This window comes from Haplochromis burtoni, unplaced genomic scaffold (assembly GCF_018398535.1).
Source record: "Haplochromis burtoni strain Fernald_Lab_line unplaced genomic scaffold, NCSU_Asbu1 Contig_262, whole genome shotgun sequence".
Lineage (NCBI taxonomy): Eukaryota > Metazoa > Chordata > Actinopteri > Cichliformes > Cichlidae > Haplochromis > Haplochromis burtoni.
The window spans coordinates 605,573-619,164 of record NW_024582623.1 but is presented as its reverse complement, the minus strand read 5'-3'; the positions used below and the strand labels follow the sequence as shown (position 1 = coordinate 619,164).

The 13,592-nt window shown below is 41.6% G+C and overlaps 1 protein-coding gene across 4 annotated transcripts in view; it reads left to right on the top strand.

Moving 5' to 3' along the window:
• Positions 1-13,563, top strand: part of nhsb (Nance-Horan syndrome b (congenital cataracts and dental anomalies)) — a 55,550-nt gene extending 41,987 nt beyond the window's left edge. For 2 of the 4 annotated variants that reach the window (XM_014340402.2, XM_014340404.2), the window contains exons 2-13: positions 1,033-1,185; positions 1,271-1,407; positions 3,301-3,348; positions 3,579-3,623; positions 3,748-3,789; positions 4,150-4,212; positions 5,025-5,217; positions 6,278-6,409; positions 6,762-6,914; positions 7,194-10,382; positions 10,596-10,737; positions 10,893-13,563. In XM_014340402.2, coding sequence (XP_014195888.1) covers positions 1,033-1,185; positions 1,271-1,407; positions 3,301-3,348; positions 3,579-3,623; positions 3,748-3,789; positions 4,150-4,212; positions 5,025-5,217; positions 6,278-6,409; positions 6,762-6,914; positions 7,194-10,382; positions 10,596-10,737; positions 10,893-11,526 — 4,931 coding nt within the window. In that variant the 3' untranslated portion in view covers positions 11,527-13,563. The remainder of the gene's footprint in view (positions 1-1,032; positions 1,186-1,270; positions 1,408-3,300; positions 3,349-3,578; positions 3,624-3,747; positions 3,790-4,149; positions 4,213-5,024; positions 5,218-6,277; positions 6,410-6,761; positions 6,915-7,193; positions 10,383-10,595; positions 10,738-10,892) is intronic. The other 2 variants (XM_014340403.2, XM_005943294.2) reach the window with 2 other exon arrangements.
• The last annotated feature ends 29 nt before the right edge of the window (positions 13,564-13,592 follow it).

Sequence of the window (13,592 nt, the reverse complement as noted above, 5' to 3'; positions counted from 1 at the left end):
TATATATATATATATATATATATGAAATTTTTCTTTGGTGAAATCTTTGTTGCAATAAAAACATGAAGGACTGCGAAATTTACAGTGGTCTGTTGGTATGTTCAGAGTTTAAGGTGTGGGTTTAGCTGCCACCTGCTGGTGTGTCAGGGCTTTGTCTCGTGTTTTCATCCACAAGACAGACTAGAGACTGGCAAATTCTGTCTGTAAACAGATTTGAAGAAGGTTCTGGCTGAAGTCTTTCAGTGTGGAGCCTGCATGTTCTCCCTGTGCCTGCGTAGGATCTCTTCGGGCACGCCAGCTTCCCCCTGCAAGCATGTCTAAAGACTTACTTGTTAGGTTAACTGGTGATTTTAAATTGGCCAAAGGTGTGAAGTTGGGAGTGAATGCTTGTCTTTTTGTCTGTGTTAGTCCTGTGATGGCTGGAATAGGCTCGAGCCTCCTAATGACCCTGAACTGAACAAATAGTTAAGAATATGGATCGAAGGGTATACTTGTATGTGTGTGCGTAAAGCACTCTGCAAAAGCCCTTTCTTCTAAAAGTAAATAGATATTGCCTTCAAAACTATTTAAAATTCCAAAAGTGAAGTTATTTATGAATTAATGTCATATTGATTGAATGAAGACTACATTATATCTACATTTATTGTGCTGGCCTTCAGCACAACAGCAGCTTTCCTAATTTTATGCTAAAGTATTTTATGGGCAGGTTTTTCAAGCATCTTGGGGAGCTTGTCATAGTCTTTCTGTGAATTTAGTGCATCTCTCTCCTGTTTCTTCACATGGTCCTCGATGACGTTGATCGCTTTTCCTTCTTCTCCTCACCATCAATTCATAGAATTGTTGTTTTGCTTCAATTTTTTTGGAGACAATTTTGATTTCTGCGCGTCCTGTTTATTTATGATGTAGAAACCACATTTTAGTTTGTGACTGTACACGCAAATTCAAGAGTCCCAAGTTAAAACTTAAACATGGATAGTCATATCAAAGATTCTATTTAAGAGAATTAATTCTGTCTCTCTCCTCTCATCTTAGCGGTGTCAAACCTCGACATAGAGAGCAAGCTGTCGGTTCACTATCAGGCTCCATGGCACCAGCAGCACAATGTATTTCATCCTTGCACCCGACCGCCGTGTCTGGAGGAGCTGCACAGAAACGCTCAGCTCAGTCTCAGAGCTCTGCACCGAGGTGAGAGAGGCGAAATCAGGGGCAAAGTTGCATTATGTACAAAGTATGGACTGGAAATTTGTACTCGTGTGTTCGGTTTTCACAGACGAACAACAGCGGCAGCGGTCCACGAGTCGGGAGAGAAACAGGGTGACCATCTCTATCTCAGTGGCGCCCCCCATGCCCACCTTCCCTTCGCCCCACACCATCCGGCGGCAACAGAGGAGTCGCCTGGCAAGAGCGGTAAGGACTCACTGAGAGTAACATGAACTAAGAGTATGTTACGTTTAACAAACAGGGTGGAGTTAAGATGCGGTTCACCGTAAATGACAGCAACTACACCAGGGACTTCCCTTGCTTCATAAATCCTCGTTTAGGACTGTGCATCTTATCAGTGGTCAGTTAATATCTGTAGCAAAAGTTGTGATAAAATTTGGTATTTGGCATCAGTATCTCCAAGATTCTTCTTCAGTCAAATGCATGTATTTTGATATTGCACCTTAACACTTATTGTTGACTCCTGTAAAACAAAATAAAAGGAGATAATATTTTTATATACTTACGGTGTCAGAGTTCCACCTCCCTCCACCCATATTTTGATTGCGATTCCTTTGCAACACAAGTGATCAAACACACAATAAAGAAAGTTAGAGATTAATTTGATTGATATAATTTTTGCTGCAATCACATATTTTTATAGCGTGATAAAATTATCATTGTGAGTTATTTTGGCCATGATAGTTGTGTAAACCCGTCTTAAAACAATTCTGCCGTGTGGCTCCAAGTAGGAGAAACTACTCCATGCTCTGAACCAATATAATGTTTGCATTTGTGAATGTTGTGTGTGGAGCTCAGATGCAACAGATCCACTTGTCAAATCAGTAACAGTTTTGACAATTTTGAAAACATAGCTTTTAAGGGAACTAAAAAAACTCCTAATAGAACTCTCAGGTCAGCTGATAAGTCTAGTTGTCCCTAGAAGCAGGCTAAAAACCAGAGGAGATCGGGCCTTTGCGATTGCTGCACCCAAACTTTGGAACAATCTGCCTCTTGAAACTAGGATCTCTTCATCACTTGACATTTTTTAAAAACCCGTTTAAAAACACATAATTTAATTGTGACCGAGTTTTGTTCTTTGTGTGTGTTTGATCTACTTTTTACTTTTTTGTCATGAACCGGGCTGTACAGTCATGACAACAACAAAAAAAAAAAACCCCAGACATGGTTAGGAATGTATTCCAAGCTGCTTTATTATTTTAAATAAATAAAACAGAAAAGAAACCCTACTGTCAAAAACAAACAGTGGTAAGTGTAATCAATACCATCAGTAGTGTGTGAAGGGATGTATGAGTGGAAGATGATGCATCTAATAGTGTCAAAAGTAAAACACCAAAGTCCAACCTGGTGTCTCAGAGCCAACCAAAACTATGCCCTAAAGGCTTTTTATATAGAGTCCTGGCACACTGGCCCAGGTGTTGCCAGTGTCACTGATTGTAAACGGGAACTCCGCCTCTCCAGTGCCTGCAAACAAGACACACATGAGCCAAAAGGAAGGCAGGGTGCAGTGGGTCATCACAACTATGTACAGCACTTTGGTCAACCTGTGTTGTTTTTAAATGTGCTTATAAATGGTAAATGGCCTGTATTTATATAGCGCTTTACACTACATTCAGTCATTCACACACTGGTGATGGCAGCTACATTGTAGCCACAGCCACCCTGGGGCACACTGACAGAGGCGAGGCTGCCAGACACTGGTGCCACCGGGCCCTCTGACCACCACCAGTAGGCAACGGGTGAAGTGTCTTGCCCAAGGGCACAACAAGACTGTCCGGGCCGGGGCTCGAACCGGCAACCTTCCGATTATGAAGACGAACTGCCAACTCTTGAGCCACGATCGCCGACATAAATATTTATAAATAAATAGACTGATTGATATGAAATCAGAAAATTGCTTACTTTGAATTCTGTGTACAGGTGACAATAAGCTGCTTAGATAAACTTAAAGTGTTTCCTTAACTGGTTCAAATTGCCGTGTGGTGCTGTTTGCACAACTTTTTGTTGGTTTTTATGAAATCTGTACTTCGTGTCTTCCAATAAAATGATAAAATATCTTATTCTAACTTTTGCATGCAGCAAGAGAGAGCAGAAAGGGAGCGAGACTTAGACTATCAACCCAGGAAGGTAAAACAGAAATTTGTTTGTGATTTTTCTATTGACACATGCTAATGTGAAATTTATGTTATATGCACATTTGTGCACAGTTAAGGCTGTGTGTCTGGAACTACATGTTATCATGCTACATCTTTTATACCACTTCTATTTTTTTAATTGCTTTGGAACTTTTTTGTGTAGAGGTTGTGTGTTTTTAATTACACTCGCTCTACTCTTTCTTGTTTTGAAAACTCTTGAAGGAGAGGCCTGTGAAAGAATCAGAAATCCAGACCATACAGAGAAAAGTAAGAAAGAACATTTACACTTGGCCAAAAATTGATCATTTTCAGTCCTGACAGACTTTACAACATTTGCCTGTGTGTGTAAAAACAATGCTTGCTTTTATGTGCGTGTTTCTTTCTACTACAGGAGAGGCCAAGAGAAGCAGATGTTCAGACGATCCAAAGAAAGGTAAGAAAGATGTGTCAGAGTGACATACCTGACATCTGATGTCAAATATTTGTACACCGTTTTTTTTTCTTTTCTTTTTTTTTTACAGCTTTTATTTTAGGAGATAAATGCAGGATTGTTACTATATAACATATGTTAAAAAATTTCTTGGGTTTTGGGTTGAAGAACAGGAACATGTAGCAGCATCGATTAAATATCTGTTGGGGAGAAAAGGTTGAAAAGAGTGCACCGCCTTGTTCAGTTGTCACCTTTTGATTTTCCTTTAATCTTTTTATGTGGAATTACTTTAAATCTTTTGGATTTCACATGTCACTTCATCGACTTAATTAATTTATTTTTTGTTATATTTTGTGTTCTTAGTTTGAGTGCTTTTACTCACTTCACCCTATTGAAAGTTGCATCTTCATTCCATGGAATAGAAAGGTACCAAGCTTTTTCGTTTTGATTTCTTTTTTTAATCTTCCTATCATATTACTTGTTTAGTAGTTTGAGTCATTCAGCTACAGCTTTCAGTGTGGAGTACTTTGAATTAGACTTAGCTATTGCATAGATTCATTGGACACATCATTACGTACGCCTTACTAGTACTGGATTGGACACTTTTCCCCTCAATTCTTCATATCATAGATTCAACATGGTGCTGGAAACATTGTTCAGAGGTTTTGGTCTGACAAGATAAACTCACAGTTGCTACAGATTTGTCAGCTACATATCCAGGATGTAAATCTTCTGTGCCACCACCACATCCCAAAGGTGATCTATTAGAATGAGATCTGATGACTGTGGAGGTCATTTGAATACAGTGAACTCACTGTCATGTTCAAAAAGCCAGTTTGAGATGATTGGCGCTTTGTGACATGATATGTTATCATGCTCAAAGCAGCCACCAGAAGATGGGTACACTTCTGTGACCAACAACCAAACCACATTCAAAATCACTTCCCCATTCTGATTCTTGAATTTCATCTCTGTTGGGTAATTTTGACAATGTCTACAAACCTAAATATCTTGAGTTGCTGGCATGTGATTGGCCGAATAGATATTTGTGTCATTCATCATTTGAACAAAGTGTACCTAATGAAGTGTCCATGAGTGTATATGATATTGTTAGAGAAATTGTAAAAAAAAAGAAAGATTCACCTCACCAATGTAAGTAGTTACTGTTAATCTGTAACTTTCTTAAATTAAATCCTAACGCACATTTAATGCTACCAATCTCTGCCTGTTTCTTACAGGCTACCTCTACAGGGGAAGGTGAAGGCGGTGAGGTCTTGGGAAGCAACAGAGCCCAGGCCTCAGCCCCCAGTGCACCTTCAACCCAGGATAAGCAGACAAACTGGTCAAAGGAAAACGTCCCACCATCAGATCACAAGTCATCTGGCGATTCTCATGCTATCTCTTCCTGTATCATCCCGATCAATGTCACAGGTAAGTTAAAGAAGAAAGAGAAAATAAAGTTGAAAAATAAACAGCATTTAAATCAGTTGATAATCTGAAACATATAATGCACAGGCCTTATTCGGTATGTGCTACAGCTCATTCATGGGCTGTTACTGTTAAACATATCTGTTCTGTTATTTGTAAATGTTGGGATCATAAGCTTTAATAGCTTAAGCTCTATTTAAGAACTACATACAAACTACATAGTTACTAGTAAATATAAATTTCAACACTGTTTTAAAGTACACGTTTGCACAGTCACTAAAAGAGGAAAGGGCAGTACTTTTACCATTTGCAATAGGTCAAACGCTTTAAACCGCACATTAATAGCAATAATAGGAACTTTTAATTGTAAGCACAGAAATTAAGATGCAACTGAAGTGGCAAAGAAATATATTGCCTCAAAGAAAAGAACAGCCAAACCTGCTGTTTGCAGCAACTACTTGCGGCCTTTTACAACTATCACGGTTCTTTGGCCATACCATGCACATGTCTGGAAAGATTCCCCTTACTCTGCAATCTGTTGTGACCATCGCTCACCCATAGTTAATGGTATAGAATTGTACCGGATAGAAAATAAAAACTTGACAATTCTTATGGCTTAAACCCTATGGTGACTATTAAAACGCATGTGTAAGGAGCATATGAACGTGCAAATGTTAGATTCTATTTACATGCATAGAAAAGGTGTAACTGGCCTCAATTGTGCAGTTTCTATATACACATACACAGAAAAAAAACAGTGCATTTTATTTGAAGTAAATATTCTAATCAATTGCCATATAGATGTTGTGAATCTTGGTACCCTAGGCAGTTTATAGGGTAAGTTTAATCAAGATTGAACCAGTCATCTTGGAGGACTTCAGGAACAAACATACAGCCTACGCTAAAATCATTATAGCACGATGATGATGACTTTGACTGGCCTTTGTCAGGACCCAAACAGAGACTTTCTCATCTAGATATTCCCGAACCTGGGATCATACCAGATAGTTTCTTTAAAAAGATTATTAAACAACATTTTATATATACATTGTTGTTATTACAGGAGTTGGGTTTGACAGGGAAGCAAGTGCTCGATGCTCTCTAGTCCATTCTCAGTCAGTTCTTCAGAGGAGAAGGAAGCTAAGGAGGAGGAAAACCATAACAGGAATACCCAAAAGAGTACAGCACGATATGGGTATGTTATAATAAAATCCTTCTCACATAGTATTTTACTATACTATGTATTTTTGTACTTTTGGCAATAAAAAAGATGACATGTATTTTTTGCAAACAGCTAATTTGGTTCTCCATTTTTAAAGAGGCTTAAATGTGAATTATTTTGATCATGAGTTAAAAAACTTCACAATTATGTGTAAAGTTTAAAGATGCGAGCCAAAAGGATATTAAAAAACAAAGTTGTTGTTTATTTAAGGGTTCGTCTTCCTGCGGGGTTGTTTGTGGATATCACATTCTGAAGAAAAACTCAGATGAAAAAGTTAGCGCAGGATATTTCCGAAAGTAAAGACACTTTGATTCTTTGCTTTCAGATTCCGATGAATCACCTGTGGCAAGAGAGCGCACAGTGATTATCCATGCCAATCCACATCAACTCTCGCTCTGTCAGGAAGAACTCTCAGTCAGTGGTCGCCTCCATCACACTCGTGACTCTGGCTGCCAGACAGATGATTTTCTTATAGCATGTAAGTTTCTGATACTGGAGGAGGTTCTTTAGGGTGAGCACTTTTACCACACATTACATCACGGTTCCTCCTTGATTAATCTACTCTGTTTTCAAAGACCCTCTAGATCCCATTGCATGAAAATTATCTCGAAGCTGCTTATCTACTTTCATCCCTAAACTTGATTAATTGATCTGGAATTATAATTAATTCTTTTTTGCAGTTACAATCTACAGGCCACATGCATTAAGAAATATCTCCATCTGTTCCCCTCTCTCTTTTCTGTTTTTTCATTTTCAGGTACAGCTGCTCCCTCCAGAAGGCGTATTAGAGCTCAGCGAGGCCATCAGGGAATTCCTGCCTCTTTGTCCCATTCAACAGGAAATATTTCTTCTCTTGGTGACCAATCAGACTCAACATACACCACAGCCACATCCCATGGTGGGCGATTGCGCTCCCGTAGCCTTCCACGAGAGGGTGGACGTCTGATGGATAGTGATGAGGATGACGATGACAATTATGACGATGATGATGAGGATGAAGAATTGTCACCTTACGAAGCAGAGGACTTTATTCCAGCTGGCCCCAGTCCAAGAATGAAGATGATGATGATGAAGGATGAAGAGGAGAGCACAGATGACCAAGCAGCTCCAGAGCCGCTACAGCTTGGAAGCCTAAAAAGGCTGCAGCGAACTGGGGAGAGAGACAGAGGAGGTGGAGGAGGTGGAAGCCCAGAGCATAGCTGGATGGAGAGGGGTCGTTCACGGTTACCACGCAAGGCTGACATGGGCAGCTGCGAGATCTCGTCAAGCTCAGATACGTTTAGTAGCCCTATTCATTCAGTGTCTACAACAGGAGTCTTAGGCAGCCATGTGGATCACAAAGAAGACCACCAGTCATCCAGCGGGAACTGGAGTGGTTCTAGTTCTACCTGCCCCTCACAAACATCTGAAACCATCCCGCCACCCTCTTCTCCACCCTTGACAGGCTCATCCCACTGTGATTCAGAGCTGTCACTCAACACCGTGCCCAATGCTATTGATGAGGGATTCTCCCTCGATCCCTCATATCACTCTGACCTCAGACCCCAAGGCCAGGGTCACAGATCAAGCTCATTCACATCCTCAGCCACAGACCAGCTGGATGATGCAGGGGTCAGTACAGCCAGTGAAGGAGAGTGGACATACCCTCCAGACCAAGATCAGACTGACCAAGATCAAGACCCTGACCAGACCCAAAACCTGAGCCAGAGCCATGGGGTAACCCAAGAGTACAGCTCTAAACATAGCCTTGAAGACCAAGCTGGCTTCAGTGACAAAACGAGCAACACTGAAACAGAGCCTGGCTCTCATTACCCATCTGATACAGAAGGTTTCTATTCCTCCTCTGTGCATATCAGAGAGTGTAATCAGAGTTATAGAGGATACATGTATAACTATGCAGACCAAGGGCCTGACTGTGGTCAGTCCAACACTGTGGCAGCACCACTATCACATGGAGTTTACCCTGAGCCCTCAGCTGACTTCAGAGCAGGCACTCTAACCCTGGGGAGGACATCTCGTTCATTAAGGAAACCGAAAGTCAAACCTCCACCACCCAAACGAACCTCCTCACTAAAGGAACCCAGTGGTAGTGTTGATGTCGGAACGGACACACAGGCAGATCAGGATCAACCAAAGATGGTTATTGAGCAGGAGCTTACTTTGTCTTCCACAGATATGAAGCTGGAACTGGACCTAGAGCTTGGAGTTGCTCCAGAACCATTACAGACATCCTGTTTAGTGGCAGAGCCTTTGGGAACATGGGGAATGGGACTGGGGGAAACCGTGGACATAGTAGAGCCCATGTCTTTCAGCTCTGCAGATACACACTCATTTAAAGATGAAGGTGCTGTGCAATCTGACTATGCAGACCTTTGGCTTCATAACAGTGAACTGAAGTCCAACAATGGTGAGTACACATCCATGTCCAACTCAAGCACCGCCACAGGCACTACTGTCATGGAGTGTATCAAGTCACCAGACAGCTCTTCCTCTTCCACAGAAACCCAAACCCAGGCCCCTACCCAGGCTTCAGACACCGTGGCAACTAGTTCACCACTCCCACCTGAAGACTTCAAACTAGGGTCTCCTGAGAAACTGGCTGGTCTGGCTTCACCATCAAGTGGTTATTCCAGCCAATCAGAAACACCTACATCAACCCTGCCCACATCTTCGGCAGCATTTTTCCCAGGACCATTGTCTCCTTCAACTGGCAAGAGGAAGCCCAAAGTGCCAGAGAGGAAGTCTTCTCTTGCTTCCCTGCAGCATTTCCCCAGAGATGGAGCTTCCATTTCCTCTTGCTATAAGAGAGACCCAGACTTTCCACCTCCACCTTCTCAGCTGGATCTCAGTATCCTTCATGGTGGCTATGTCAGACACACGTTATCCCACCGGACTTACCACATGCACACATTGCACCATAGCAAACACAGAGCTGCAAATGTTTTAGCCACTGGCACAAAGTTGTTGGCTCCTGAAGCATCAAATACCAACCCACCACCAAGTTCAAACTCTACATTAACAATTCCTAGTTCAAATCTGTCAGCGATAACACCGTCTGCTCTTCGATCAGTGCAGCTTCATTCTGTTAGCCAATCTGCAGATCCACAAATTACTTACACTACAGACCAGGAAACACCAAGTGTAACAGAAACTGCTACAAGACCCAAATGTCCTCCTAGTGCTTCTACTCTGGCTCCGCCACCTCCTAACACTAGGCCTCTCCCTCCTCGCAGACCTCCTCCTAGACCACCAGGTCACGAGCACACCTCCTCCCCTGAGCATGCACAACCAACACCTCCTGGCCGTCATCCTGATGGGCCTCCATCTTATGAAAGCCTGCTACTTAGACAGGACCGCTATGGACCTGGAACTTTCTGGGCTATGACTGCCTTCCGAACCCGAATGGACCCATCATCAGACCTCTCTGAGGACAGCTCACCTGTGCATCGACCTGTCCCACGTGCTCCCCATCCATCTCCTGTGGATCTACACACACACATCCATTCTCATAGAGAGTTCAGAGGGCTCACCCACTCATCTCGTGCACATCCTGAGTTTAGGGTTTTAGGAGAACGCTCCTTCTCCCAGGATGATGATGATGATGAAGATGAAGAGGAGGAAGAGGAAGAGCACGTGAAAGAACCCCCTAGACCTGTATGTCCCAGAGGAGGTATGCGATCAGATCATCCTCCACCCCCAGCATATGAGTTTGCTGGGGGATCCCACTCAGACTCAGGGCCCTGGGCTAGTCCAATCAAAGTGCCTGGTACCACAATGGAGACATTGCATTCTTACCTAATCAGTGACCCAAGAAATAGAGGACACGAAGAACAGGAAGAAGAGGAGGAAGTGACATCAGGTGCTACCAGAAGTGCCCAGCAACAACAGCCACAGGAAAGCAAAGATGACTCCACGACTCCTGACACTGAGGATTACTTCAGTAAAGGTATGTTTCTAAGCAAAATACCACTTCCAGAAGAAGTAGGGTATTATTTTGTAAAAAATAAAGAAAATCTCACAAAATGCCATGATGTTTATTAATATTAAGCTGTTGTATCACAAAACAACATTAAAATTCTAAAAAAAAAAGGCAGTTTAAGGGATGGCTATTTCATCAACTGTATATTAAGTGATCAGACAGCCAGATGACATGTGTTAGGGATGTTGTGTGCTACAGATTCCACACCCAGTGATAATTCGCTCTCCCCTCTGATGGATGACACCAAAGTGGATGATGACATCATTCTCACGTCACCCAATAAGACCCGGACAACTGAGGACCTGTTTGCCATGATACACAGGTACTGGTCAATATACTTAATTACAATATCTATGCAGTGTTTGTAATATATCTATTTTCTAGATTATTTTTTGTACTGACTCTGCTACATGTTTGTTTTCTGTTTATTCCTTGTCTTTACTTTAATTGTGACTGTATTGTGATTTCCTTATTTAGATCCAAGAGAAAGGTCCTGGGTCGTAAAGATTCTGGCGACTTAAATGCTAAGTCTCGTCTCTGCCCTCCAGTACCAGTGACCCCCAGCAACGTGTCCACCGTCATTATCCCTCCAGCACCTCCTCTCAACATTCCAGCTACCTTAGCCACTGCTGTTGGGTCACAACGAGCCCCTGTACCAATCTATCGCAGCGCCAAGAAATCAAGTACGTCGAACGAGGAATTTAAACTCTTGTTGTTAAAAAAGGGAAGCAGAACTGATTCCAGCTATCGCATGTCAGCTACAGAGATTCTGAAAAGCCCTATTACCCCTAAAACACCAGGGGAGTCTGTCCAGGAAGGGCCCATTAGACAGGGAGAGGAGCCACCCTCTACGCTCCAGGAGAGCCCCATTTCTGGCCTCGACCCAATCCAGATACCAGGTCTTTTTCCCAGGGCCAACTCTGAGAGTTTTGCATCGAAAACCCTGCCTATGTCAGCTGCATCTCGACAAGGACGTTCTCGGATACCCCCTGTAGCCAACAGTAGTCGCTACAGTACACGCAGTCGCCTCTACACAGCCCCCATGCAAGCCATTTCTGAAGGGGAGACCGAGAACTCAGATGGGAGCCCCCATGATGACAGATCATCCTAAAGCCACCCGATGCGTGATGTCCTCTATTCTTAGCTGTGCCCTGCATTTCAAACGGCCCCTTCTACTTTTCTTGGATGGCTGTGTCATCGAGGCCAATGGTGTAATTCTTATGACACACAAAATCTGACTGTTGCAGAAATAAATCCGGTTGTGGATATTTTATTCTATAAAAAGGTGTCAACCTGTTGTGAGGATTTGAACCATAAAGGTTATGAAAAACTATGAAAAAATAGTGTATTAAATAAATAATTCCCTCATCGAAAAAAAAATGCAAGACTTATTTTGATTGAACTATCTTTTTAAAAAAATAACGAAAGAAAGAAATAACGAGTTCAAAATGTTTGAAAAATTATAAAAAGAAATTTTGTGGAGTGTAGACAAGGTGCGTTTGTGTTTGCATGAGCAAGCACATGCAACATCCACTGATATTTCTACTTCTTGTGTTGTGAATGATGTGGGTGTGTGTATGTCATTGAGGAACTGCTTTCTTATTCAATTTAAAAATTCTTATGACAATTAATATTCTTTTAACTTGTGGTGCCCAAAGCATCAACTTCCTAGACTCCATATTCAATATTCCTGCCAACCAGCAAGGTTTGTCTCATTGTGGAAGTTATCTCTCAAAACAGCATTGACTTATTAGACTGGATTTCCATCTGCAGACCTGGCATAGAGAGTATATCACACAGAGCCAATCATATATTTCTTCACATAAATTATATCCAAAAAGATGACATGATGCATGTATTTTTGTAAAATTGCTTCTCAGAACATGATGATAAAGTTTCACCATGTTGCATGAACCTATATGGAAACATCCCCTGGATCCTGGTTTCTGTTGACATTTTTGTGGTTCTTTTGTATTATATGAATCTTTCTCTGCAGAAAGATTTGGTTGACATTTGTACCACATTGCCGGTGATCTAAACTGATTCGTCTTGGATTTGAGTGTTTAATAAGAAGGAGCAAGGGCTTGCGCCTATTTGTCTAAGATACATGCTAATTCTGGACAATCGCACAGTGGCCTTTCTCTACCAGAGGTGGTTTTAAGCAGGGAATTTGTAAATCTCTGCATGTATACATGGAGCTGTGCCATGTTTCACCAAAAGTCAACCATGAACCCAACCCTGAAATCTAGTATGCTTAGACTGATTAAAAATTTTCCAGCTGCTGGCCAGTCTTGCTGTGCTGACTTAAGTGGGAAAAAAGGTACATTTCAACCAGATTTAAATACACCACTGAGTGCAGATGGTGAAAATGCTTTAGATGGTTCTCAATCGGTTTGACTAGAGGTTCATTTGGAAAGGTATCAACTTCGCTTTTGCACTTCATGATTATTCAAGAATATTCCTTGAAAAGAAAATATATCTTATAGTGAAATGCATATGTATATTTGTACTGAATATAAAGAAAACTCATATCTATATAAAATGACAAACAGAAATTTTATAAGGAATCAATCTGAGTGTAGCAAAGAACAGGTCTCACTGAAAACATAACACATAAATCTTAGCAATGTACACTGTTCTCCTCTCCTTGTTGCCTCTCCTTCATTTGCACTGACCCAGTGTAGCATTAGACAGGTGAAAGCTCAACCCAGTGTCAGGTGTACACCATTTTGTCTTGCACTCCAAACCTCATATATTTCAAAATCTGAACGAGAGGAGGCAAGAGGAGGAAAGGACTGCATACATCCAGTGTTCAACAGTCAGCAGGGTACCGATTGCCTCGCTGCAGCCTTTTCTCTCCCACACCCGGTTTCGAGTGTGCTGTGAACTCTCTCTCATCCTTCAAATAAACATTACACAGTGTTTTACAGAAGCAAACTATCATCAGTGGAAAGCTTGAACTCTCACCTGCCTACCACAGCAAACGCAACACATACACGTCTTACATTCAGAGACCGTACTTCAATTGAAACCACTCACTGTATTCTGTGAATACCTCAGCAAGCATATTACTGTTTTATTGTAAATGATAGATAGATAGATAGATAGATAGATAGATAGATAGATAGATAGATAGATAGATAGATAGATAGATAGATAGATAGATAGATAGATAGA